Source organism: Acipenser ruthenus, chromosome 25 (assembly GCF_902713425.1).
Source record: "Acipenser ruthenus chromosome 25, fAciRut3.2 maternal haplotype, whole genome shotgun sequence".
In the NCBI taxonomy this organism is placed as follows: domain Eukaryota; kingdom Metazoa; phylum Chordata; class Actinopteri; order Acipenseriformes; family Acipenseridae; genus Acipenser; species Acipenser ruthenus.
In genome coordinates this window covers 5,490,331-5,517,930 of record NC_081213.1, presented here as the reverse complement: position 1 = coordinate 5,517,930, position 27,600 = coordinate 5,490,331, and the positions used below count along the sequence as shown (strand labels likewise).

At 41.9% G+C, this 27,600-nt stretch overlaps 1 protein-coding gene across 2 annotated transcripts in view; it reads left to right on the top strand.

Moving 5' to 3' along the window:
* LOC117413993 (AT-rich interactive domain-containing protein 1A-like) overlaps positions 1-27,600 on the top strand; it is a 56,418-nt gene that overhangs the window by 20,306 nt on the left and 8,512 nt on the right. The window contains exons 2-12 of one of the 2 annotated variants that reach the window (XM_058999530.1): positions 324-527; positions 1,586-2,125; positions 3,402-3,521; positions 18,024-18,264; positions 18,790-18,879; positions 19,336-19,506; positions 20,100-20,406; positions 23,368-23,513; positions 23,855-23,964; positions 24,127-24,336; positions 25,238-25,445. In XM_058999530.1, coding sequence (XP_058855513.1) covers positions 324-527; positions 1,586-2,125; positions 3,402-3,521; positions 18,024-18,264; positions 18,790-18,879; positions 19,336-19,506; positions 20,100-20,406; positions 23,368-23,513; positions 23,855-23,964; positions 24,127-24,336; positions 25,238-25,445 — 2,347 coding nt within the window. The remainder of the gene's footprint in view (positions 1-323; positions 528-1,585; positions 2,126-3,401; positions 3,522-18,023; positions 18,265-18,789; positions 18,880-19,335; positions 19,507-20,099; positions 20,407-23,367; positions 23,514-23,854; positions 23,965-24,126; positions 24,337-25,237; positions 25,446-27,600) is intronic. The other variant, XM_058999531.1, reaches the window with a different exon arrangement.

The window sequence follows — 27,600 nt, the reverse complement described above, 5'->3', positions numbered from 1 at the left end:
AATTTTATTGGGATGTGATCTTAAAAGGTACATGTGTAGCATATTTGCTTCTCCAGATTGGCTATGGGTAATGAACTCACTTCTAACCAGTCTGAAGTTAATTTGCTTTGTCAACTGTGAAATAGAAAATGAACCAGTCCTCATCTATCTGAAGTTTCCCAATGAACTGTTCAATGTGTTTGATGACAACTGTATTACTTTTTTTTCTCTCCCTATTTTAAACTGGACCAGAATGGATTACAAAAAAGTTAATGTTCTAGTTCCTGCTTTTATAGCATGTGTAGTAGGAGCTGTCTCTAAATGATATATATTTTTTTTTCCAGCCTTCAAGCCCGATGGACCAGATGGGGAAGATGAGAGGCCAGCCGTACCCCGGGGCGTATTCCCAGCAGGGGCCTCCCCCAGGGCCGCAGCAGGGGGCCTCGTACCCGGGACAGGCCTACGGACCCCCGACACCCCAACGCTACCCAATGAGCATGCAGGGCCGCACCCCAGGAAGCATGGGGGCTATGCAGTATGGACAGCAGGTGAGGTCTTGTGAACCTTATCAGAGTTGCTGTCAAAGCTGCCCATTTGAAAAAAAACAGTGAAATGGTGATGCGAAACTGCTGAGGTATCACCTCCAACATGTAACTAGTTTTGGGGCTCCTAACCAAGGCTTCTAAACCTCTTGTATTTCAATAGCATAATCACTTCAATGGAGTGGTTCTCTGAACCAGATTTAGCACTAAACCTAGACCAATCTATCCAAGGTAACATTAGGTAGTCTTTGACTTGCTTAGCCTCCTGTCCTTTTGTTTTAGATTTAGTTTTCCAGCTTAAGTTGGATTTGGGCATTTGTCATGCCCAATGACAGCAGTTCACTTCCGGTGCAGCAAGTATTGGGATCCCCTGCTCCCCAGAAATAATTTTATAACGACCCAATACCAGCTGCTCAGGAAAATGCTAGGAAATCTGAACTGGTAAATGTTTGGGGACTTATTCAAAGTGGGCTGAAGTGTGGTAAACCTGCATTATTTACAACAGATTGAGACTTGTGAAAAAGCTGTTGAAACCAAACAGACAAGCCATACATTCTGCTTTCTACATTACATTACATTGCTGCTGAAGTAAGCAGGACTGAAGTGTGTGTGTGTGTGTGTGCTTTGGAGTTGGAAGGGAATGTGCTGTAATACTAGTACCCCAGCAAGTTGGCACATGCGGGGCTGGACTCAACTTTCACTAAACTATTGTGTGTTGAATTCGATGCCCTCTTTGCTTGGGATGTCCATTTCAGACATGGAATTAAGTGCCATAATAGTAAATGATTTGTATATACAAGATATTTGTTTGCAAGGTTTCAAGTGTTAACCAATAAATGCTATTGGGGAAATTTAACATTTGGGTCCGTGAAGGCAATACAGAAACAAACGTGTTGAAAATGGAGAGCAACTTTGATAAGAGATAACATTATACCCTGCATGTTCTATGTATTTGTGCCACAGGTCGTGGGCGTGAAATATCAAATGAAGGATTGGTTGTAGGACTACTTACAGCATTACCAAGTTCCTGGTTTAACCCAGCTTTGTTCTGTTCTCTTGTGTAGATGCCTACCTATGGGCAGCAGGGTCCAGCTGGCTATGGACAGCAAGGCCAGGGTGCCCCCTACTACAGTCAGCAAGCTCAGCCCCCTCTTGCCCAGCAGCAACAGCCTCCTCAGCAGCAGCAGTCTCCGTACCCCCAGCAACCTCAGGCACAGCCAGCCTCCCAGTCTCCATACTCTCAGCAGCACCCGGCCCAGCCCTCGGGCCAGTCTCCTTACCCCCAGCCACTCCCGACTCCCCAGCCTCAATCACAGCAGCCACCTCAGTCCCAATCTCCGTACTCACAGTCCCAGTCTCCGCAGGCCTCCCAGGCTCCCTACCCCCAGCAGCAGCAACCACCCCAGCAGGGCCCCCAGCCCCAACCGGGCTATCCGCAGCCTCCCGCACAGCAACCTCCTCCGCAAGCTACACCGGCGCCGCAGCAGGCCCAGCCGCAGCCTCCTCCTGGACAGAGTCAGCCAGTCCCCTACTCGCAGGCCCAGCAGCCGCCTCAGCAGCAGCAGCAGCAGTCTCCATACCAGCGTTTCCCCCCTCCTCCTCAGGTACTGTACAGCTTTCCCTTGCTGTTACCCACCCCACCTCCTAGCCAACATTTGATGTTGTAATGTTGATTTCTAAGCTTTTTAAAATGGTTATTCTGCTGTCTTCAACCACATTTTTTTGTTACTTGAATTCATTTTCCAGCATTGCTTTTTAAATGATTGTTGGTAGTCAGAACGTTTTTGGTTTGATTCTCTTATTACAAATGAGTATCTGATGTGCAGGTTCAGGCGTGATGTAACAAGGAATTTACAATGTGGCGATTAGGGGGATACCCCTACTCAATTACTGTTAATGTTGTGATTCCAGAGATTATGGACTGGCTAGTTGACTTGATGATCAATACTTGGAAGTCCCAGCTCAGTCTGAGTCTACAAAACCTTTCTGCAGAGCACTGCGTCCTGCCTGTGTGAACTGCACTGACACCTGATCAGAAAACCTTGTCCTCTCTTGATCCATACACCTGGGTCAATATCCCAGCGCTGTCACTGGCAGCGGCGTGAGATCTTTAGTGTTGGCCAAACAGGACCTTGACTTTGAGCCTTATTCAATGGCTAGTTCCTCCAACAGCACAGCGATCGTTATCTACTGCTGGTGGGGCTTGAATGCAGAGTCCGGGACTTAAATCTAGTGACTCTGCACATGTTCTGGTTTGTTAGTTTATAAATGGTCTCTGCCAACCTCCTGATGAGCGTCTGCCTTTGTTGTGGCCTAAAAACAAAGCAAGCATGATACTAACAATGCAAATAACACATGGTTAGGTGGAGGTGTTGAGCACAACATGCATTCAAATTCAAATGGACTGATTTTATGCCCAGTGGCAGATATATCAGTGGATTTAGTGTATCCTACTATAGCAAGAACCATTCATTTATTTCTGATGAAACTTGGTATGGGCATTTTAAGTCCTTTTTTTGTTTTTGAATGCATCTGAATCGTAGTTCTTGCCTGTAATTAAGCTAATGAAGGCTATGTTTTGTTCCAGATTTAAAATGATTGTTTCATTGTTCATGGTAATGACCCTTGATTTTTGAGCTAGACTATATCCTGGGAGTGGTTTGCCTGAATTTATTTTGTTTTGTTTTATTTGAGATGCAATTCTAAATGTCAGTCCTGACACCTGTACTAGAAGGCTGTATCAGTGTTCATAGACAGGTGTTTTTATGTTTTGGCTAATCTGAAGCAGTGACAACAGGATCTGCTCGAACTCCATCGGTACCAGATATATTCTAGTGTTTTGGCTGTTAACCCCCTCCCTCCCCCTTGGTGCTCTTTCAGGAGTTATCCCAGGATTCATTCGGGTCCCAGTCCAGCGCCCCTCCTTCCAATTCCGGCATGGCTTCCAGTAAGAGTGGACCGGAGGATGTGAACATGCAGGGTCGACCCTCCAGTTTACCCGTGAGTGAGCCTGCTTTCAGACTGGCACTGTTAGACATGGGCAGGGGTTCAAGTGAACGATCATTTCATCATGTGAAAGGACCGCTAGTCTTCAAAGATTTTAGCTACCAGTGGAGTATTTCTATTCTATCCACATTTATTCAAATACACCATCCCCACCACTCCCAAATCCAAATGAATACTACATTTTATTGACTCTTGTTTACCATTGTATCAAATTGTGAAGTCACATTGACTGGACACAAGCAACTCTGGAACAAGTGAATGCGAAATATAAATCTAGCTTCTCGAAGTAGAATTAACAGTGCAGGAGATGGTTACATAGTAAAAGATGTCCACTGGAAGATGGATCATTTTGTGAAGGGATGTGTTGGAGCAGTAGCGGCTCCTGACTAAGTGGGCAGGCTGAACAACAAAACCTGCTTTTTTTATTGTGTGTATGTCTATATAACACAATGTAGATTATTTTTGTTTTAACAAAGGCACTTTAGTAAACGCTCCTACAGATTGATGAATCACCTGTTTGCACCTTGTTACTGAGTGATTACTGTACTGTGTGTGAGAAACTGACACTGACAGCATCAGATGGGTTGACAGAGGAAACATTCTCTCAGCTGTGTGACCTTGCCTACCCCGAAGCTCTGCCAGAAAATGACACCGATGACACAAATAAAATGTTTATTTTATTGTTCATTACATGTGTTGCAATTTACAAAAATGCTGGCTGGTTTGTGGAGTTGTGGCTTATAGCCTGTGAGTGATTAAATAACTGAATTGCTCCCTACAATAAATAATGTACTCACAGACACACACGGTCTTCACTAAAGTCCTAATTTAAAGACAGTACGTTTCACTGTCGCCCTCTGGATGTAATTGTTAGCTAGGTGGCTACATTTTTATTTTTATTTAAATCAGCAGTGGAAAAAGACTGCATCAGCAAGTACCGTACAATACGCTGAATGTACTAGGTTAGATACTAATGAGAGCAGAAATACAAAAGACAAAACAAGGAACACAGTTTTTTTTTTTTTAAGAAAGCTGCAGGGCTTTGTATCAATAGATCTGAATACCTGGTTTGCTCGAGCCGCCAGTGAATGTTTTGCTATTAAAATGGTACTATAGTACTGTATTGGCATAATTCAGCTTCCAGTCACTTGAAATATGCTGACGATAATGTAAACAACACCAAGCTACAGACAGTCCCAAACTTTAAAACATGCTACTGTTTTTTATAGGTGAGAATTCAACTTTATTATAAATATATTGTGTTGTGTTTTAAGCAACATATTATGTTAATGTTCATTATGGTAATTGCTTATTTATTAGTTTTAAAATGTTTAAAAACGTGGCCTGTTTTTTTAATCTTGTTTGTACAACTGGCCCCTTCACATCTTCACTTTTTTTTCTTTTTTTGGTGGGAGGGCGCAACCTGATAGATCTCCATTTTTGTAAAATAACTTTACACTTCCTTCAAAGATGCCACGTGTTTCAGTAAAATCAAACTCCCAATAAACTTCGCATAGAGGTAGAACACGAATGTAAACGTCATGTCCAGTGTGGCTGGCATTGCAGGGGAGATGAAGGGAGGTTTCAGTGCTGTGTTTTGTAAGCATTATTAATGCTTATTCACCACTTCTACACCCAGTTACAGAATAGACTGCATTTTAACAGACTGTGAACGTGAGAGTATATCTGTACATGTGTTTTAAGTGCTTGCTCAGAGGACTACCGAGACACAGACATCAACACGCGTGAGTTTCTAACCCTGTATGTATAAGCAAATGCATTCCAATATTCAAGTACTTTTTATTATACATAATAAAACATTGCATGTTTCAAAAGGTATTTCGGAATTTAATACAGTAATAGTATACGCAGCACAAGGCAAACAACTGAATATAACAGAAAACTCAAAATGGGTGAGATTGTCATGTCAGCCAACAACAATACAGCAGACCTTGGAAAGCAAGATTTGACAATGGAACAGGCGCTAGAGGCTAAACGAAACCAACCTGCGATCACAGATCAGTATGGTTATTGTGCAGTGAAATACTTTTTTTAGATTTTTACAAAATTCCATGTCTGCTTAGTTTCCATAGCCTCTTCTGACAAGCTGCCACTGTATTGGATCAATCCTTAATTGGAAAGTAGACCTATATAACGGTCTAGAAAGATTCCACTCAACTCTAGGTCTCCGTTACTGAAAGAGTTAAGAGAATAACTGATTTACTGAATCAACTGCATATTGAAATCAGACAGTATTTGAGTTTTCACTGTAAATATAAAACTTGAGGACTAACAAGAATAGGGAACACGAGAGAAAGTGTGAAGACAAAGGGTAATGAAGGGTTTTATTTCCATAATCTTTGGTGAGCCATTGCAGGAGTACAAGATCCGAATGGATTTCTGGATCTATATAAATATTTGACTCCTGACAAGCCTTAACCACTGCAGTTCATGAAGATGGAGCAATGGACACTTCCACTGGTCCAGCAGTGTTCAAAAGGACGTCTGATACATTATGTAACATGATTTTAATTTATTTTATTTTTTTCTAAAAAGGTCTCACGTACAATTATTTTAAATTATTTTAAATGTATACTGTAATATGCATTGTCCTCTGGTCTTCTGCTGTATAATTTCCTGCTAGATCTTTGTATATGGGAAGTTGGGGGCTTTAGTAATTTTGCAGTTATTTTATCGATTTGCTGACCAAAATACTAAAAGAAATCTTAAGAGTAAATTAAACCCTGTACCCTAATAATGTGATAGTTCATACAGGACAGATCTAGCTCCTGATGCTTTTCAAGCCTGTCCAGCACTAGAATGGCTGTGGGAAGGCAGCAGGTAGACGGCTAGCGAACAGGCTTTGTCGTAGGAGCTGCAGTCAGGAAGTTCAGTTTTGCAGATTGCCTCTGATAACGCCCCTGCTTTATTGGCTGACAGATGAGAAGTGGATCAAGGGGGTTACCTTTGCAGGGAAATTCCCACACTGCTGCTTATGATTAGCACAAGAGCAATCAGTCTGGATGTATCACCAGACTGAACTGATTTCACTCAATCAGCTTTCTCTCTCCCTCGCCCTGGTGCCAACTGGCACAGGAATGGCAAGAACCAGTTCGTCAGGTTTTCAAGGCTGCCTCTCCTGCCGAAATGTGTGTTTTATGTCGCACTATGGGTGGATCCTGTATTCAGAGGTGAACTTGAACATGGTTATGTTAAGTCTTTTGGGCTATGGCTTGAGGAGGCAGGGGATCTTTATTGAAGGATTAGTATCTCTGAGTGACTGTGTTCCCCCCATGATGTGTAGTGGAGAGTGTGAGAGCAGTGTAGGTAGTAACTGTTTGTGAATTTAACTGGGTTGTGTGATGGGGTCCCTGCTGAGAACAGTTATGCAGAACCACAGAGTTGGGAATGTTTCTTTCATTGAGACAAAGTATTTTTACACTGTTTTCATTGTGCAGTTGGTCTGCTGTAAGGTAGGAGGATCTGATATATGTAATCACTGGGTTGTGTGAAACAGGGTAGTCTTTTGCACAGCTTTTTATAATGCAATTCAGTCGTCTCTAATTTAAAGAAATAAGTTTAGGTTTGAGTGACATGTTGAGATTGGTGCAGCTGTAGTGCTAGTTTTCTGTCCAGACTGGTTTCATGATGCACATGGAAATGCAGCTTTAAACACTCCTACAACAGGCTGGTCTGTACAACTCAATCTCCTCTCGTTCACATCTACAGTCCAATCGTCAACCGGGCATTACACAAGTTTATGCATCTTGTTTTTGCTATTTCTGGATTAATTCGCCAAATCTCCAGTATGCAGTCAGATTTAAAACCTACTTCTCGCCGGTGAGGTTAAAAAATCGGTTGCGGTTACGTCACCTCGTTGGATTCTCATTAGGTTTCTTGGATTTCAGTAAGACTCCCATTGATGCATTCCTGGTTTTACTAGGAGTTAAGACTCACCTGGTCTTGTTACCTGTACATACTGGCTAATCAAGCTCCTAGTATGGGTGAAACTGCCATGCAATATAAGTCTTATTTCCGTCACAGAGGTTACTTCCACCGTTGGAGAGAGAGTGAGTTCTGCCAATGGCTCCTTTCCAGGGCGGTCTGGATCAAATGTAACAGTAGAAGGGTTTACACGTTTCATATGCCATACATGACTTGGTTGGCCATTCCTGCATCTTTTGAAAGTAATAATCTGGGAAATATACTGTGATTTTGATCGCTGGTTTGCTCCCTTCTACAGAGTCGGGTTGCATTCAGAAATGTTCCTCGTGCCACGCTGTTGCCAGCATTGTCATGCTTTCACTTTTCTGGACAGTAGTATCCTTTTCCTGTTTTCTGAGATTTTTTTTTTTTTACTCCATTTATAAGACTTGGATTGCCACGAGAGAGTTAACCTCAATTAATTTCCCACCCCCATCAATGGCCCGTTTATAAATGGCTCATTTCCTTTTTGATCCGTTCCTGGTTTTACTATGAGTAAGACACACCTGAGCTTGTTACCTCTACGCTGGAGGTAATCAAGCTCTTTGTAAGATCTGAAATGGGGGGAAACTGCTATGCAATAGGAGTCTTATTCCCATCCCTGGAATGGATTGCACAGGCTGGGAGCAATAGTTAAGGTCCTGATTTGGTCATGATGGTTATTGAGGTTTTCTGTAGTAGTAGTCATTATTAAAAAGCAACTGCCAAAAAAAGGTTGTGTTTCTGTTGATCATGCTGTGATGATTCAAAAACATTTAGAAGAGAGATTGCATTAGAATCATTTTGTAGAGCAGCATTTAGCATTTTTGCATTGGTAAGAATCTGTCTAGGCTATCAACATTTGTAACCAACATAGCATAAAAAAATTATGTAACTAGCTGTATTCATTTAAAATATGCAGTTTTTAATACATTTGTGGTGAATTGTGTAGGTGGGTGTGGTGTACTAAACCTAGGAATATTCAATGCTCAGACTTAATTGTAAAAATAGGACAGCTGTACAGGCTTTTCGCCTGGCTGAATTTCCTATTCCAATCTTGAGAAACATCAAGCAGCTTGCATGGAGATTGTGCACCAGTTTCTCAGGACCTCTGTTGGCCTGCCTTGCTAGAATAAGGGCCACCCACATTATGTCAAACACCTCTTTTTTGTTTTTCTGGCAGAATTGTACAATGTTTTCTTTTTAATGTGTACAGATCTGAATGACTGATTTAATAGAGGGTTTTATCTGCTTGCGTTTCCTAGTTTTGGTGTGCTACAGAACGCTGAAACGAGGATTGCAGGCTGCCTCGCTTTCTAACTGCGCTGTGTTTTAAAGCAGCTTTCATAACGCTTCTCTGCTCGACCTTGTTTTGCGAGCTGCGGTATTGCAGTATTCAGTGTCTGGGGTGTGTTTCCTGTTTCTATTCTAGTCCATGGCTTCTGGGCCTTTGCTTCCTGTGCATGTGTGTTATTCAGTTTCTGGGGCCCTCGGTTTGCATTTCTCTCAGCCCTCTATTTTCACAGTAGTGTTTTTAGTCTAAAAATGGAATTGAGGCTCCATGATTACAGGAACCAGAGAGTGTCAGAACACGCGTGCTGTAGACTGAAGTTTATGTGAATGTCTGAGCTGCTTAACCTTACCAAGATCAGTAACTGGAGCTTTTTATCTGGCATCCCCCCCCCCCCCCCACCCCCCCACAGAAATGCTAGATTTGTTTTTAGATGTTCTAATATTTTAAGGATCTGCAGTTTTAATTTCTGGCTCATGTGTATGTAGACTACAGGAAAAGATACCAAGTGTCTTGGTTTGGCTCTAGCATAGGGTAAAAAGATGCAGCCGTTGAAAGCTTTTTCTGGAGAAAACGGGCAGACGGAGGGTAGTCTGAATCCCCCCTAGTTTGGGCTCCTGTTTTTCAGGACTAGGCATCTGTGCTGCTTGCTGGGGCTCCCCGCTGCTATTGTGAGTGAAACAAAAGGCTCATCACACCACTTTTTGGGTTGGATCGTTCTGTAAATGACTTCATGAGAGATGCATTTGAACCCTGGCACCACACCCAAAAGATACATTTTCCTTGATTTGACATTTCTGTTGAGTCTGTTGCAACCTGGAAACTGGTAACTAATTACTGCTTTTTAAATCTTGAATGACAATTTCTGTTGCCCAAGTCCCTAAGGATTTATAAAGCGAGTGAGCAATTCCATTTCTAGTATTGATCAACACTGCAGCTGGTGCTTACAATTAATAATTTATTTTTTTATAGAACACGAGAAATGTGAGGACTGATACTAGGCTGTTTAGTCTAATCTGGCGTTTGGATGCCTGTTACTGACAAATGAACCACACTGTGCATCCCTAGTTTTAAAGAATGGCCTGCTTGTTTGCTGTGTGGAGTGCAGCGAGCAAGGCAGCCAGTGATGATGTCACTATGAGGGCATGTTGTGCAGCACGCTCCCAGCTATTTATGTTCACACCAAACAAACGTGTGTCATCAAATATAAATGAAGAGATCTACAGAACAGAAAGTCTTCTATTCAGTACTGCAGGAGCATGCTTTTGAAAAGAATGTGCAACTCATAAATGTGTTTTGATTTATTTAATGGTTTAACTCGTTTTATAATTTGTCTGACTGTAGATCGGGGCAACAAAGCAAGTTACCAGAATACATTGTTACTATATGTGTAGTGATTTAAAATGTCTAGCTCAATTAGAAGAATACATTTAGAAATCAGACCACAGGATTGGAAATTGAGGCTGTGTTGCACAGGCTAGCTTGTCCTGAGTTTCCAATGGAATGGGAGTGCCCTCTTATGGTTGAGCTCAGCTTTGCAAAGAAGCAGCACACTGGGTCTCAACAACACTAGGAACACCCATTGGTGAAAGTGAACCATTTCTCTGAAGACTTATTGGAAGACTTCTTTGTAGGTACGCTATGTCATTCAGATGAGGTGTCAGACTGAAGACCTGCCAGTCTGTCAAGTCATACAGCAGTTGTTATAAGGCGCTGATGGGTAGCCTGTGGGTTTCAATGTCCTTATGAGTAGCCTCTGAAAAGACCTGTTACCCTTTGAGAATAATGCCGGCAATCTTGTGTTTGATATAGACCTGTATTGAACACAGGACGCAGCTGGACATAAAATGCAAAGTCATGCATTTCAGATTCATTTAGCGAGCAAGCTTAAAAACCCTACAATCTTCACATTTTGGTTTAGCTTTTCACCCTGCTTAAAAAGAAGCCCTCCCTAAAAAAGATGCAGGGCACCTTAAACGTGTTTTCAGGTGAGACCCTGGCTGCATCAGAGAAATGTGCTTCAGAAATAGACCTTGGAAGATTGAATGCATGTCCGTTTCAGAATCCAGTGGAACGTAACTAATTTATTGAATATTGGTTATGAAAACTCCAGCTGATTGCTATTGAAATAAGTTAAAAAAAAAAAAAAAAAAATATGAATTGGATGTCAAATGATACGGCCGCCTTTTTGAAAGTTACTGGTTTCAATTTTTTGCTGCCCTTAGGGGAGGGTGATGTACCGGTAGATCATTATTCACGCGGTTTCCATAGGTTCCTTTTGACATTTTAATGATCAGGGCAGATAAACGAGAGTTATGAGAAGAGCGTGAAATGCATTACATCAAGATTGTTAATTTTAACTAGAGCAGAGAGGCATGATGTATGCAGTGAACTGTTTGTGAGATTGGGGATGGGGCTGGCAGATCTGAGTAATTATTTAGCGGTTGTAATTAAAGCTTGCTCTGAGGAAGGAAGGACGCTGGCTCAGGGCTGACTCGATTTCCTGTAACAATGACAGGCTTCTCTCTGTAGTAATTGACTGTGTGGTGACCCCTTGACTCCAGCCTGTGTGTGTTGGTGTGTCGACACGTGGAACAGGCTCAGGTTGCCATGGCAGCACTGGAGACGCATCAACTTTTGCAGGGAGGATAAATGAGCCCATCAGATGCTGGATGAGGCTTTGCAGACAGTTTAAAGCATGTCAGGGAGGAAAGTGCTGGTGGAGCTCTAGTTAGTGATAATAGGCTGACTTGCTATCTTGCCGCGGTTAGGGCAGTATCCTGTGTTTTTAAGCAGGTATGTTAGATGAGTTTAGCCAGACTGTCCAGTTCAGCTTGCACAAAGGTTGAAGGAGGATGTATTTAAGAGAAACTGCCTTAGCAATTAGATCTGGGATGAACATAGAGATATCTGCACACAGGTTGCCTAACATATTTGCGGCAATACCATATAAACTCCTTGTGATGGCTTTGAGGGATCTGGTGGCTGTGGCGCATACATATATTTCTACATGTTATGATTTGAGTGTTTTTATAGTTTGGATTTTTAGGTTTATAGTAAAATTAGCAGGCCAAGTTGGATAAAAGTCTTGACTGATCTTCTCTTTACAGCTATGGAAAATGAGGTACCAACAGTGATCTGTGCACTTGACTTCCTGTCCGTCCGCCCATCCTAACTTCTCGAGTCCCCGGCTCAGGGAGCTTCTCTCCAGGCCCTGGGGTGGTGATGGCTTCCATGGTGTTATTAATGCTGTTCCTGGGTGGCGACACATCAGGCTACACCTCACACATGCTAAATGAAGCTGCAGGTGTTTCAGCGGATTTCCTTTAAAATGCTCAAGCCCTGTTGTTGGTAACAAATCAAATAATCTCAGCTTGAGGTTTGGTGTTTTCCCAGGGAAGTCCTTCCAGTTGACTACAGCAAAGGCTTGTTTTTTGTGTACGATTACAGAAGAGCTTCCCGTATAGGCAGCTTTGTTAAACACTAAATAGGAAATTGGGGGTGGAGAGGGGACACATACAAATGCTTTTAAATGTTTGCACCACTGTTTTATATTTCTGGGGGGGAAAAAAGTGAATGCATTTGCTCCCCTACTGCTATTCTTGATCATTTCTTCACTTCTTTTTTTTTTCTGAAGGTGCAGCTCTATAGAGATGTTGGTTACACCTGTCTGTCCCCTGTGGTCTATTTGCTGAACAGACACCCTCAATAGTAAACTCTGCTTAATGTCTGTTTTGACATCCTGAGCTGTGGAACACTATTGTGGGACTCCTAATACCAGCATACCAGTATGGAGAATAGGATTGCTGTATAGTGTTGTCCCTCAAGAGAGCTTTAAAATATGTGAGCCTATTAAAGTCTGAGGACTGTGGAAAGGATGTGCTAGGGAAATTGATTTTTAAAACCTTTAGTAGTTTATTCGTTTCTTATTCCACCTATTCTAATTTTAATCAAGGTGAACCATTTCTAAAACATCAAATCTTCAAAGGGAGCCCAAATGTAACAGCTGTGTTTTTTTCAGAAAGAAATTGAAAATGCCACAGATTTTCTTAGTTACACAGACTGAGATAAATAAACCCAGCTTCTCGTATACAGGATCTACCAGTCGCCTGAAAAGATTATGGTGGAATAAAAATAAATAAAAACGTCTTAAAGCTTAGCAATACAAACCTCCTTAAATCACTTTGTCAAGTGTGTGCTATTTTTAACATTCATAAGATCTGGTGGTTGGAACTCTGTGTAAACAAGAAAGGAGATTGTGGTTTTATTTAATATATTCGTATGTTAAATTCATTGCTACAAGGTCTTGTGTTTTTTAGCTGTCTTGGGAAATGACAGATTCAAAAAGTGCTGTTTGTACAACGTTGCAGTGAGCTTAAAGGCAGCTGTCTTGCAAACAGATGAAGAGGATATGAAACATGTGCGGATAGAGGGAGGTGGGCTGCAAATGAGAGAGAGAGACAGATTAGTCACGCATTTGTTCTGATTTTGTTTCGAAAAGGCAGACCTGTCTCTCTGTAAACAGTGATGAGTAGCCAGTATTTTGAATTGCACAGTGAGTGGAGGTATAATTAAATTTCTCAGCGAGCTGTGTGTAGTCAGCAGAACTGGGCAGTGGGCAATATCGAGCTGTGAGAAAATCAATAAGTGCAGTAGCTGAAGCAGGGGCTCTGTAGCTCTGCTTTAAAAACAACCACAGGAAGACAAGCTTTTGATGTAAATGCATCACATTCATGAGGGTTTGTCGGGCTAATGCAATTCTCCACTTCTTGAAAATATGCAGACTGAAGTATTGCAAATTGTTTTTCATTGAAAACATTTTCCATTGCTTTGTATATATTGGAATCCTCATATGATGCTATCTTGCCATTAGTTTCTTCCGTATGTCCCCCATATAAAGATTAGGAGAGTGTTTTCTTATCCGTCCCTATATGAGGTTGCTGTGCATGAAAGAGCTACTTTAAAGGCTGGCTTAGTTAGTGACTAACATATACATACCTTAATATACCTATAAATATAACCTTTCTCATATGCTTGAGGGAAAGGCACTGTCTTTGACCAGTATACCAAATACAAGCAGTAAAATTTTTATTTTTAGGTTTATTTGTGACCAAGCCCATATCTGATTAATCTTAAAATTTATTAGAAGTTTAAATGTGCAGCCCTATTGTCCAGTGTGTTACAGCAGTAGTCCTGCCATCTCATCGGCTGTGCTAAATCAGTGCCCTGATTGATTGATAGCAGAGATGCAAGCCAGTGTATGGCTCGCTGTTCTTGCCTGAGTCACATTCAAATTAGGATCACGTTTCTTTTTTTCATTTTTGACAAAACATCCCCAGGGCTAGACTGGTTTATATGTATCTGTTTCATTAAACAATTAAAAGGAAATTTGTAGTTTGAGTAAGTGTGTTTAACAGTCTGGCTCTGCATCCAGCATCTGTGTGATTGCAGAATGGGATTTGTGATCAGCAATATAAAATTCTTCTAGCAGTTCTCTGGCTGCAGAGAATCAATTTACTACTACCCTGCAGCAACCCGAAATGACCTGGAAAGCGGGAATGAAACCAGGATACACGTCTCCACGATTCTTATGTTGCACTGACAGAGCTCTGACAAAAGACAGTATTTGATTCAGCTGGGATCTTCCTAATGGTTGCTTGAGACAGGATGCTGGAGTGCCCTTAGGCCTACTGATGTAGTTATCTAGTTTGAATGAATACAAAGACTGCACTATTGATAACCAGGGGAGATTGTAGATCTTTGTTTAATTCAGATGCTCAAAGGCAACAGTACATTACAACTTAAATTGGCGTGTTAAGCTGTGGCACCTTTTTTTTTATTAATCTTTTAGCATTTCTGCCTAATCTATACATTTGATTTTATAGTTGTTCTACACAATAATGTGCATTGTAAGTGTTAAGTAACGGAGTGCACAGATTGCTCCACTGCTTCTGAACTTGTGCTCCAGTCTCTAATCTGCAACACTGTGATTAAGCTTGCTTTCACATTCTTGTGTTGAGACTTGAGAGGTCATGTGCTTGTACTCTGGGGCTCAGAAGAATTTGTATCGTCACAGGAAATCAAGTGCTTTCAATTCAGATATCGCTTAGAGGGCTGGATACGAATTCCATTTCGCCAGGGTCTTTAGAGGCAATATTTTCAGTTTTTTTTTTTTTTTTAACCTCCTGTTTCCATGATTTGCTTTTGTATTTGATTTCTTCAAAATGAGTCATCAGGAACTTTATTTTGAGCACAGCTAAAATGATCTGAGAACAAAAATGCCAATTGCTCTTGTTTTTATCTATATAGCTTCTAAAAGCATAATGGTTTCTCTTTGTGCATTACATTTTCACCATCATTTTAAAATAGTGTATTCAGTCTTGTTCATTTTGTGTTTTTTTTAAACTCTGAACACCAGCAAAAAAACAATTCTTCTATAACTAAACTGTAAGGAAATCAGATTGAGTGCAATAAAAGGGAGTAATTCCAAAATTACAGGATTCTTGTCTCCTGGAAATTTTCAAATAAATCATTCATTGGGGGTGGAGTGATTTGTTGTGGAGTTTGCAGTTTCAGGTTCTCTAATCCTGAGCAGAAGGTGGACAGTGAGAGAAATGGTGTCCCTTACATCAGATGCACCCCCCCCCCCCTTGTTTGTTGTGGTGTTAGAAAGGTGTTTCTGTGGCAGTGAGTTTACCAACAGCCTTTGGAGAATGCGCCATTGTGTCTCCTACAATGGGCCATTGTTCTGAGAATGCTGCTATTTAAAGAGAAGGGAGGCCTCCCTGCAAGATGGAATGTGTGCCTTTGGGACAGGCCACCACCTAATCCAGCATAATACCAGTGTAGTTACTGCAAACAGAGGGGCCCTGGACACTGCTGTCTGTTTAGAAATGAGGAGAGATAAAATAGAGGCCCTTGCATTTCCCCTTTGGGCCACCAACTAATTCACAAGGCCTTCTGTGTCATGCAGATGGCTTGAAAAACTCCCAGGGGCCTCCCAGTGCGCAATGAATCGAATTCTTAGACTTTTGTTTAAACTGGTCTTGCTGTTGGCAATAGTGAACTACACATTCATGCAGCTAGAATACTTGAGTAGCTTTGAGAAGAATGCAAAATGTCAGCTTGTGTTTTTTTTTTTTTTTAAGAATCTAGCCTCTAGTATTAGTTTTGAAGCTGTACTTTCGTCCAAAGCAGTTGTTTGAATGCAATTTCAATACATTAGCTATACATTTGTTCCCAGTTGTAGAATGGTGTGCTTTATTTATTAGATTTACCATACCTGACCAGTATGGTAAGATGGTTTTTATGTGTTTTTTGCTGATTGTATTAAGATAAGACGTTCTCATATTAAAGCAGGTTTGGTATTGAACATTGCTTCCTGTCTAGGCTTTTGCAGCATTGATTACATGCATTGAAAGGAAGGCAACATGGTTCAGTTCCCTTCTGTCAGGTTTGGATAGTTATTTCCCTGATTAAACAATGTCTATTTTCATAGAGATTGGTAGAAGGTAGCTGATTTCACCTGTGGTTTTCACAGCTGTGACAATATAGAGGCCATTGTTTTATTAGGTGCCATACTGTAAAAGCCTCAATGTTATGTTGGTGAACCTTGCAGAGCAACACCCATTAACGCTAGTGTGATACCCTTTTCAACAGTGACTTAAAATGTTTTAATGCAAATCGAAGGTGGTACTGCGGTTTCACCCATTTAAACCACAGCTACAGAGCAGGTGTTCCAGTAGGTTATAGCAGGCATCTGTCAGAAGGCAGTCCTCTTATAGAGAGCTGCCCTCAGAAATGCAGCTTTGGGTGGATGTTTATTAGGAGGTTATGCCAGGTGGAGTTCTGCATTCATTGTCTTTTTACAAGTGGGAGGAGGGCTAGTCCTGTGTCTTTGGTGGGATCTCTGGTACTGCTAAGTTGGCAAACAGGAAGAAAAAGTCTGAAATCGTTCCAGTTTTAATCAGCATCCACCTCTTGCCATTCCCTCTGGGGTTCCTCTTGTCAGGTCACGTCTCCCAAAATAGCAGCAGGCTTCGTTTCAAGCGAGAAACCGCCGGCTTCAGGGCTGCAGCCAGCTTCAGGGCTGCAGCCAGCTTTGGAGTGTGAGATTTCGAAGGGAAATAGTTGGCCACCTTCCAGTGTGTGCATTTTTTTTTTTTTGTGACTGGCAGATGACTGTGGGAAACACATGGAGAACACGTGAGGATAAACTCCACAATGCATGGAATTTCCTCCAGCACACTCTTGCTTGGCTGTCAATAAGGACAGATAGTAGTAAAGTAAGGCGCGTGCCGAGTGAACACAACCTCAAGGGAAAGAGTGTGTAAGAAAGGAAGATCCCTGAACGAGCCCTAGATTTTTATAGGTATACAGATCAATATTTTGTAGCATTTATATCGGCTGGGATCAGATGTAAAACCTGAGTAATTGGCAAGGAAACATTCATGCGGGGGAAAATAACAAGCACAGGACAAGCTGTAGTTTTGTTTTGTTTATTGCATTTGTAAAATGTGCTTGAAAAGGGAATTGGGAGTAAAATCTGAACAAAATCACAATGATTGTGAAATTGAAGCTAAGATATTAAGACCCAAATACATTGAGAGTGTGAACTGATTGGGCAGAGTGGAAGTTTAAAATAATAAACAGCACATTCTGTAGGTCTTTTGGATTTTGGTTCTTTCTGAAATGCAGGGTGCTGTAATTTTGGTTACCTCAGACGTACAACAGCTGGAGCTGGTTTTATAAACAAAATTCCCTTGCCAGTTAACTTGAAAGGTTTTATTTGCATTTCAGTGTAACACAAGACTTCCATTGCATCGTGCTTTAAGCCATGTGGGTTTACTATGGGCTTAATTAGTTGCACCTGAGCCTGCAGCATCTAGCAGATATATAAGATCAGGTATGACTAAGCTAACTGGAAAGAAAGAAATGGCTTGAAATGTACCCTGACCCCCAAAATATAGAAACCTTCTATACCATAGCTGCTGTCCTGTCGACCACACACTACCATTACTACCCACTACCCCCAAAATGTTGTTCCTGCAGGAGTGAAGCAGATGAAGATAAATGAAATGTCTTCATTTGAGAGCAATGTTAAATCGAATTCCCTGCATCAAACTTTCTTTAAACATGTTTTAAAAAGCTGCTTCTCGTTCCTATTCCAGTAAGATCAATGCAGTGTGTGTTCTGTTGAAGATCTGCAGTTAGCTGAGTGTTTGTTTCTCTGGTCTCCCCAGGATCTGTCTGGTTCCATTGATGACCTGCCCACGGGGACTGAGGGTGCCCTGAGCCCTGGAGTGAGCACCTCAGGAGTGTCAAGCAGTCAGGGAGAGCAGAGCAACCCAGCCCAGTCACCCTTCTCCCCACACACCTCCCCCCACCTGCCAGGCATCCGCGGGCCCTCCCCCTCTCCTGTGGGCTCCCCAGCCAGCATCACGCAGTCCCGGTCCGGACCCCTCTCTCCTGCTGCTGTACCAGGTAAGGGCAGCTCTGCCAAACCAGTGCATTTCTCTAGAGAGCTTTACAGGACATGCATATCACAAAATTACAAAAGAAAGAAGCCAAGAACAGAATATATTCAATGCATTAGAGCCCCCCCCCCCGGTTGGCATTAATCTTGGCCTACCATTCCTAAAGTAACATTAGGCAGTCCAAGATTACCAGATATTGAATTGTTTTTATTTTAATGTAAATTTAGAAGCAATTGAGCTGGGAAGTTTCACACTTGAACAGAACTAGCTTCGAGTCCTTTACTACTCTGCTGCTAGTCACTTTCACATTGGATTTCTCTACCTTCACTTCACTCAGTGGGATATGACATTTTGTATGACGGTCTTGTTAATGCAATCTTTTTTCAAATTAAATGATTTTTTTTATTTTTTATTGGTCTAGTGAGATGTATTTCTGTTCAAGTTAAATAACATGTTTGGAGTTTAGCTTTGAAAGGTACACAGTGCTTTTTTTGTGTGTGTGTATTTTTCAATAAAGTCTTCTGTATTGCAGGGAATCAGATGCCACCCAGACCCCCAAGTGGACAGTCAGATGGCATTCTGCACCCTTCCATGAATCAGTCTGCGATGGGCCAAGATAGAGGTATGTGTCAGAACATGAGAGCCATGTATTTAGTTGTATTATAGGATTGCGGATGAAGTTATTGACGGACAAGGAAAGCAACAGATTTGAGGTGGCTTGATGGGAGTGTTCACTTCTGTTTGCTATAAAATAGTAATTTTGCAGTTTTTGTAACTACAAGAAATGCCTTTTTTATGCTTTTGCAAGTCTTAAATATGAACACTGCTGCCATGTACTGGTATTCAGAAATGAACATTTGTAACTGAAATAAAAAAGCAATTTTATTTCAGCAGACTTAATGGGGCATGTACACAGCTCGGCAGAGCTATCGAACAGACAAGGAAAATCGAACGATAGAATTGTCTTGCCGAGCGACAAAGCATCTCCTGCGTTCCAGTTTATCTTGCCCACAGAGGATACTTTTTTTCTACTGTATCCAGAAGCTTCTTGACTATCTCCCGGTTTGTTTTTCTGAAGCATTCTTGCAGAGGAACCCCCAGATGCCTCCCTACGGTTCCCCACAGTCTGGCTCCGCCTTATCTCCACGCCAGTCCTCGGGAGGCCAGATACATGCTGCCATGGGGCCTTATCAGCCGAACAACTCCATGGGTAACTACGGGCCTCAGGGTGGCCAGTATGGACCTCAAGGTGAGACTGGAAGTGCAGTCTGGATCTGGATTCCTCAACTCTACTCTCCCAGACCCCTTAGTCAAGGTTTTTGTTTCAATCAGGAGCATTGTAACCCTGGATTATTTTTGTAGAGCTGAAGAATGCAAAATTAAGTTATATAATTCAAAAAGGAACTTTATTGAGTATACATAAGAACAGGACAAAGTTTACATATATTTTTGTACTTGGGACTTTTAAAGTCCTGTCAGTACTTTATGAGCAACATGCCTTGAGGTCCCACCAGGACTGAAGGGGTTAAAGTCTGCGTTGATTTCCACAATGCAGAAGTCTGCTCTTAGTATGATACAGATAAACAATGGATATTGCAGTGTTTGTAGAAAAAGCTGTTCAGTGACAATACACCTAATATGCATTGTTAGCAAGCCGCAATGCCACTTTCTGCCTATTATGTTTTATTATTGAATCACAGACAAATCAGCACTATAAACAGAACACTTCAGAAATGTTATGTGTGGAGTTTTTCCATAGTCCTTTTTGCTAAAACAGCTGCATCAGATTACAATTTTTTTTTTTTTTTTAATCTGATTGATTGTTTGTCCCCATCCTTTTAGGTTACCCGAGGCAGCCCAACTACACCGGCATGCCCAACACGAGTTACCCTGGCCCTGGGATGGCCGGCACCATGAACCCCATGTCTGGTCAAGGAGGAGGGCCGGCCTACACGGGCATGCCCCCAGGGAGGATGGGTCCTGGACAGATGGGCGCCCGGCCCTATGGCCCCAATATGGGTCCCAACATGGGTAACATGCCCCCGCAGGTGGCCTCGGGAATGTGCCCTCCTCCGGCCGGGCTCAACAGGAAGGCTCAGGAGGCAGCAGCAGCTGCAATGCACGCAGCGGCCAACTCCATCCAGAGCAGGTAGGGCATCATCCAGTACGCTGCCAGAGTCGGAGCCACTGAAGGAACTCTTTTCAATCAGTTGTGTTCTAAATGGCAAGAACATGGCAATGGGTGTTTTGAAGGTGTAGATCGCAAAAGTGGAACTTGTTTTAATACATTTATAACAAAGTTGACACGTGTCAGTATTTTTTTCTTGATTGAGTCCTGTCCATCAATAAAAAATAAAAATAAAAAATGGAAATTCTAGTCTGATTTCCTAAAAGGACATGTATAAAGATATTCTTGTCCAAATATTTGCCATTTGAATTGACTTGGTTTCTTAAGTATTTGTGAATTTGGCACTAAACTTTTTAAAAGTTCTGGATGATGCTGTTCATATTGTTTACAGTTTACTGTTCAAGGATAACCTTTTAATTTCTGTAGTGTTTGTGAACTCTGTTTAATTTCTAATGGTTAATGCATATGGTGCTCACTGGTCAGTGGGTGTGAATTGGGGCCTTTGCCTTCTGGTACATTAGAATTTGTATCCCGGTCACTTCAGCATTGTTTAAGCTCCCAACAACTTAACTGTTTCATGCATAAGAGTTTGCAGTAATGGGGAAGAAAGACGCTATACAGTGATGGAAATGCACGCTCAGCAATAGCCTGCAGTGAGCTTCTGCATTTTTGTTATGTTTATGATCGAGGTGGCTGTTTTGGGTTTTGTTCTTGGTTTGTTGATGAATTAAGAAATAATGAAGCCTATTAACTACGCTGATATAGGTTCTGCATCTTGGAATATATTTAAGGAACAGAAGGTGTGTGGTGCAATATACCCATGGCATCCTCTTTACAGCCTGCACCAGGAATGCACTTCTTATTCATGAAAGGGTTAAACTGATTGCTAGATAAGTGAGGATCTTTGTTCAAGGTGTGCTGAGTGCCACAAGAACAGGATTTCTCACGTGTTTAAAAGCGCTCCTCATTTAGTTCCCCCATCTGTGGTTTAAATGGGCATGTGCCTTTCATTTAAAACCCTAAGTGCATTCAATGTATTGAATAACTTGCCTCATTACCACCTAATTATAGGGGCTGGACCTGCCACAGCACAATGCTCTTGGATTCTGTGGTGAATAATCCAAGTGTCACTGGATTAACCTTTAGTGTGATTCGGCTGAGCTCCTCCAAGTCCTGCATGTCATTGCACAGCAAAGTGGAATAGCAGGCTGGAACTGCTTCATTGCTGGCTGGATAAGAGAAATACATTCAGCCAGTAAACCAATAATTGTGTGACAAGGGGAATCTCTCAGCCATTCTTTCATTGGGATTCCCAGATCCTGTGCCTAACGCGATCTGGTGCATTAATAAACAAACATCACAAAGGCTTACATTCACAGCACAGCACCAAATGGATAATTCTGTTGGAGGCAAAGCAGACTGCTGACTTTTTATATATATATATTTTTAATCCAAAGCAATAACTATAGCTAGAAGATGCATAGTGTGTTTTGAGACAAGTCAACAACTGTCACAGATTTTATCCATCTGCTTGATGCGTCCAGTAGTTATTTAAATAACGTCTATCTAGTACTACAAAGTACTACTCCCATTCGGTAGCGGTTTGAGTCATCCCAGTTTTTAGTGCAAGTCATACCATATTGACCTCTTTAGCTCACTAGTAAATGGAATGGCTGAATCCGCTATGACACTTGGGAGACCTTTTAAATGATGCCCTGCTATCTGACTTAAATCCATAAATTAAGGCACAGTCCAGCTGGTACCTTCCTCTGAAGCGCCTGTGAAAGTCATCTACAATCTGCTGGAAAGCTGTATTTAGGTCCTCTTCTCCTGTCTCATTATTCCCCAAGACGTAGTGAGAACTATCTTGGAGCAGCCCTCCCTGTAGGAGGCTTATTTTAACAAGGAAATGTTAAATGGGGAAGCAAGGCAGTGCTGTGGCACCTGGAGCAGGGCTCGGTGGAGGTGCTGCTGTGTCTATAATTGTATCCAATCTAATTAGCTGTGTTCTGTGTTAAAGGTCCTAATGAGAAGCAGACTAGGAAGCTGATCGTGGGGATTGATTAGAGGAGGCCCCAGGGACAGGAGAGCAGTGCAGCTGTCAGTAAGCTCAGTTAGGTGGTGATAGACAGACAGATGGAAAGAAGCCACTCGCTGAAGGGTTCATCAAGAAAGATGTTACTGGAAGTAGACTAGAGACGAAAGGGAAGAATTGCAGCAGATCAGGCAAGGCAATATAGAGTTGTGTGGTTTTGTGTGCGTTTCCCAATTGTTTGAGCTGTTATGGACTGATCGGAGACACTATCCAGAGAAGGATTAAGGCAAACAGGTTTAAGCTGATAAGCGTTCTCCCAGCAGTGTTGCTTGCCCAGGGAGGAACCTGCCTGGAGCTTGCTCTTACATAATATATATTTGTATTTCTTAAGCTTTTACTATATAGCCTGGAGCAAGACACATGTAAACAGCTCAAGGTTTAGAAACAGAAATGTGTTTTTTAACCAAGCTCTCCTGTTACAAAAAAATACAGTGCATCCTTTTTACAATTTAGTAATTCACAAATGTAGTTTAATTCACTGTTAGGCCGCCATGATTGCTAATGTGTAATATTTGTATAAGATTGAAATAACAAGGAACAATGGCATTGTTCTTTTTTTTTATTTACACACTGCCCTGTCAAGTTCTTCTTAAAACATTGCTTATTTTCATACTATCCCCAGTGATATGAAATGTATTTGACTTTGTGCCAGTGTGAATTTAAAGGTATAGTGCGGACACATTTCATTGAAATTACACATTTTACATATAAAACTAAAATCTACTGGTGCAGAACTAGAAAGAAACAACTAAGGTTAAATGAACGCCCTCACCACCGCAGGGTGGTAAATGCTTTGTGAAAATGGCACGTAACCATAACATGGCAGCGTTCACTTTATATAAAGAAACCCCTTTGAATCCATTAATCAGGAGTTTCTTTCCCTGCAGACCGCCCGGCTACGCCAACATGAACCAGGGGGGCATGATGGCTGCTGGCTCCCCGTATGGCCAGAGTATGAACAGCATGCCTGGGATGATGAACCCACAGGGCTCCCCTTATCCTATGGGTGGGAACATGGCCAACAATTCTGCTGGTGAGTGGAGCTCATTCTTACTGTAGGGTGATGATATACACAGGCTAGAGTATACACATGGCAACACAAACATAGATGATGTGTAACGGAAATACCTGAATTAGTCACCAGACGGACTGTATTGTAAGATGTGTGTGCTAATTCATGGAGCTTCTGGGAGTTTAATTGTGCTACTACAGAATGAAATATGTTCGATAATCTAAAACAAGATGGCTAATCGATGCCTTCATAAACCATAGTTTATTTTAAAGCCTTTAAATGTAGTATTATTGCAATATCAAAATAAGCACAGAAATGTATTCACAGCATACAGAATCTAATTTACTGTTTCTTTTAATCAGGAATGGCTCCCAGTCCTGAGTTATTGGGGATCGGGGACGTGAAACTGACTCCAGGACCCAAAATGAACAACAAAGCGGACGGGACTCCTAAAACAGAAACAAAGTCAAAGGTAAGACAGGAGACCTTAACTAAGACCCTTCCTGGAAAAATGTGATAACCACAATAGTTCTGTTTTGTAGTAGTATTGATTCAAATCAAGGGTATATTTAGAATATTAAACACTGTGGATGTCTTTAGCCTCAAAGCTCTCCTTGTCATCCCCTTATTCCAGAAGTCCAGTTCATCCACGACGACCAATGAGAAGATCACCAAGCTGTATGAGCTGGGCGCTGAGCCGGAGAGGAAGATGTGGGTGGACCGCTTCCTGGCTTTCACGGAGGAGAAGGCCATGGGGATGACCAACCTCCCAGCCGTGGGCAGGAAGCCCCTGGACCTCTTCAGGCTCTACATCTCCGTCAAAGAGATCGGAGGACTAACGCAGGTGAGGGAGAGTTGTGCAAACGCACTCGCTCACGGGTCCGCCGCTATAAACTCTATCTATTGAATATCAAATAAGGAATATGTACGCTTTCATTACATGTCAAGTACCCAGTGGCAGCGAAGTACAAGGAGGTCTCTTCTACCTTCTGTTGATGTTCTCCTGCTTGAAGTCTTTTGTATTCAGTGGTGCTCCAGGTGGTGCACACTGAGACATAAATCAGTTTCAGTACTTTAGTGAATCTGCTCAAATATGAAAAGGGGGAGAAGTAGGCCACGACGAAGTAGGTCAAATCAAACTCTCCAGTGCGGCGTCGCAGGCCTGCAAATTAAAATCAATTTTCAATCGTTTCCTTAATTACTCTTTCTTTTCAATTTAACACCGGCAAAGACATTCTCAGATGTTGATGTTACTCCCAGCTGCATCAAACGATAAAAAGCCGTCTGTTAATGCAAGCTTAATCGCCTACTAATGGAAATTGATAGTCGGCCAGCAAATTCTCTCTGTGCATAATTCTTAATTACCTTTGTGTGTGTGTGTGTGTGTGTGTGTGTGTGTGTGTAGCTACCTTGCTGGAGAATGCAGCTTGTCCCATGTTTCGTTTATCAAGATTCAAGCAACTGGATTTATCTGCAAACTGAAGAAAGCTGCTGTCAATATACATGCATATGCAGTCAGGACAAAAAGCCATACATTCAAAGGTTCATACACTAAAATCTACAAACTTAAGGAAATGAATACAATGTAAATAACACATTTGGCACATCAGGATTGCTGGGGACACGTAGCTTATTTAAAGTGCAATGTAAGCTGTGCTTCAATCCAATCAGTGCTGCTCTTCGGCGATTTTTGCGGGTGTTGCTTGTGGCTGCTTTGGCTGAACCAGCTTCCGTTGCGTTTGCAGGTGAACAAGAATAAAAAGTGGCGTGAGCTTGCTACCAACCTGAACGTGGGCACCTCGAGCAGCGCTGCCAGCTCCCTGAAGAAGCAGTACATCCAGTGTCTGTATGCCTTCGAGTGCAAGATCGAGCGCGGAGAGGACCCCCCGCCAGACCTCTTCAATGCAGCTGATGCGAAGAAGAACCAGGCCAAGATCCAGCCCCCCTCCCCTGGTGAGTGCTGGACCTCTCGGAGAAACCCTTGAATTACCCCATAGCTGGTCCGATACACAACTTTAAGGATTGTTTGTAAAGAAAGTTTAAAGACATTGATATTCTGAAATCTAGTTTGCCACTGGAGAAACCCTTTTCAGCTGTTTTATTGGGGGTTATTAGTTTATTTTTCAAAGCACTGTTTAACCTAAACATTGATCAACACAAAGAAAAAACAGGGATGGAAATAACTGTCATTACATAGCAGTTTGATTCATTCCTTTTTTTTTTCTGATGAGTTTAAGACGACACCTGAGCATGTTACTGTGGCTAACCAAATTCGTAGTAAAACCTGGAATGGGTGAAACTGATGCAATAGCAGTTGTCTTTCCATCCCTGTTTTAAGGTGTATTAACCAAGGTTAGCTCCACTCTGTTCCCTATTTTACCACAAAGCTGTAATTCTGATATGGGGTTTGTGAATAGGGATAACTAGAAACAGGGAAGTGGTTAAGCTGTCCTTCAGATTTACGCAGGTTTTGTCGCATGGCACTGAACACTGTTTTATTGTCTTTGTGAGATGGCTACCCTGTACAAATTGAAATGGGAAACAATTGCTACACTATTCATTCTTCAGTGTCACTTTTGCCTCAACACTGTGCAAATTAATCCAGTAATTAGCAATTGTTACAACATGCAATAACTGTAGTAGTCCTTTTAATAGTTTTGTTTTTGCTTTTGAGTCTTGTGGAGACTGGAGTTTTGGGGAAACAGGGTTTTTGCTTGAGATTTGAAGTAAGAACAGTTTGAAATGGAACATTGAATTTGTTGAAAGCCATATATGCAAACATGGTGATATCCACAGGGACATTTTGATCTGATTTCTGATTTTTTGTATGGTTCTTGACTTGTTTCCCCCTAAACTTTTGTCTGTCTTAAATACTGCTGATGCATCCTATTTTGCCTTATAAACCACTCTGTAAAACTTCAGATAATGGGAAGGAGTATAACCCCAAATCCATTTTTGTAAAGTCTTTACTTTAGCCAGCACTGATATGAAGGTTGGTTTTGTGTGTTGTGTGTCCCCTTTGTACATAAGACTAAGCTGCTGCTTCCAGGTTTGAAAGGAATCAGTGTTGTTTTGAAGCGCTTTCTCAATCCGGTTGTTCCATGTGTTTGTGATTGCCGCCAGCATGTTTTCCAGTGCGTGCCAGCGTGTTCAAGCGCTGTCATGTAAAACTAGGATGCGAGGTGACGGAGCAGGGGGCCGCGAGGTGGAATTCCTCTGCTTACGCAGAGAATGTTTGTAAGCTGATTCCTGCCAGTGTCATCGAGAGGGGGATTGGAGCCGTGTTTTTGTTGGCCTGAAGGTTTGTGAGCGGCAGATTCCCTAGAGGTTTGTGCTGAGCCAGAAATGATGAATGGGGAAGGGAGGTGTGTGTGTAAAGTCACACACTCTCTTTCTGTATGCAAGCCAGGGAGAGAACCCCCACAACCTCCCCTCCTTCTTGTCACTAGTCAGGGAGGGGAATCCCTGCTCTAGGGAAGGGGAGGGGGGGTGATGTGGAGTGTGAAGTGCCGATATGTGAATAAATGTGACCTGGCAGTGACCCCCTGCGTGAGTACAACTTAATGAATAGAAAGCATGAGTCATCAGACACGGCATACTAATACTAGGGAAGTCACAAGGAAAAATAACTCTCACATTCATGTATGGAGCTGTGACTTGGGCTAATCTCTCAATCGGCTTGTTCCAGCAGAGATTTAAATTGAAGTGGCGGAGCAAAGGGGTTGGCTTTCTCCTTCCTAAAGCCTGCTTTTGATATGTCTCCATGGGTATTTAATGCGATTTTAGGATACAAAGTACTATATGCTGGGTAATTATTGTGAACAGTGATAAGTTTATAGCAATGAGTTCAGTGGATTGCTGCCCAGTGTTGGACCTGCACTTTTTATTTCTTTGAGACCTGGCATTTAACAGATCAACAAAGTCCATCAATGAAGTATATTTAATTTGATACTGCAGGGGCCTGTATGTGGTCTAGGAATTGTACACAGAATACAGATAGAGTACTGTGAAACACTAGTCCAATAATAGGCAGCATTAAACTTCCCTTCCCCCAAAGAAATACCTGCCCCACTGCATTCTGCAAAAAATTGCTTTCCAAATGAATTGA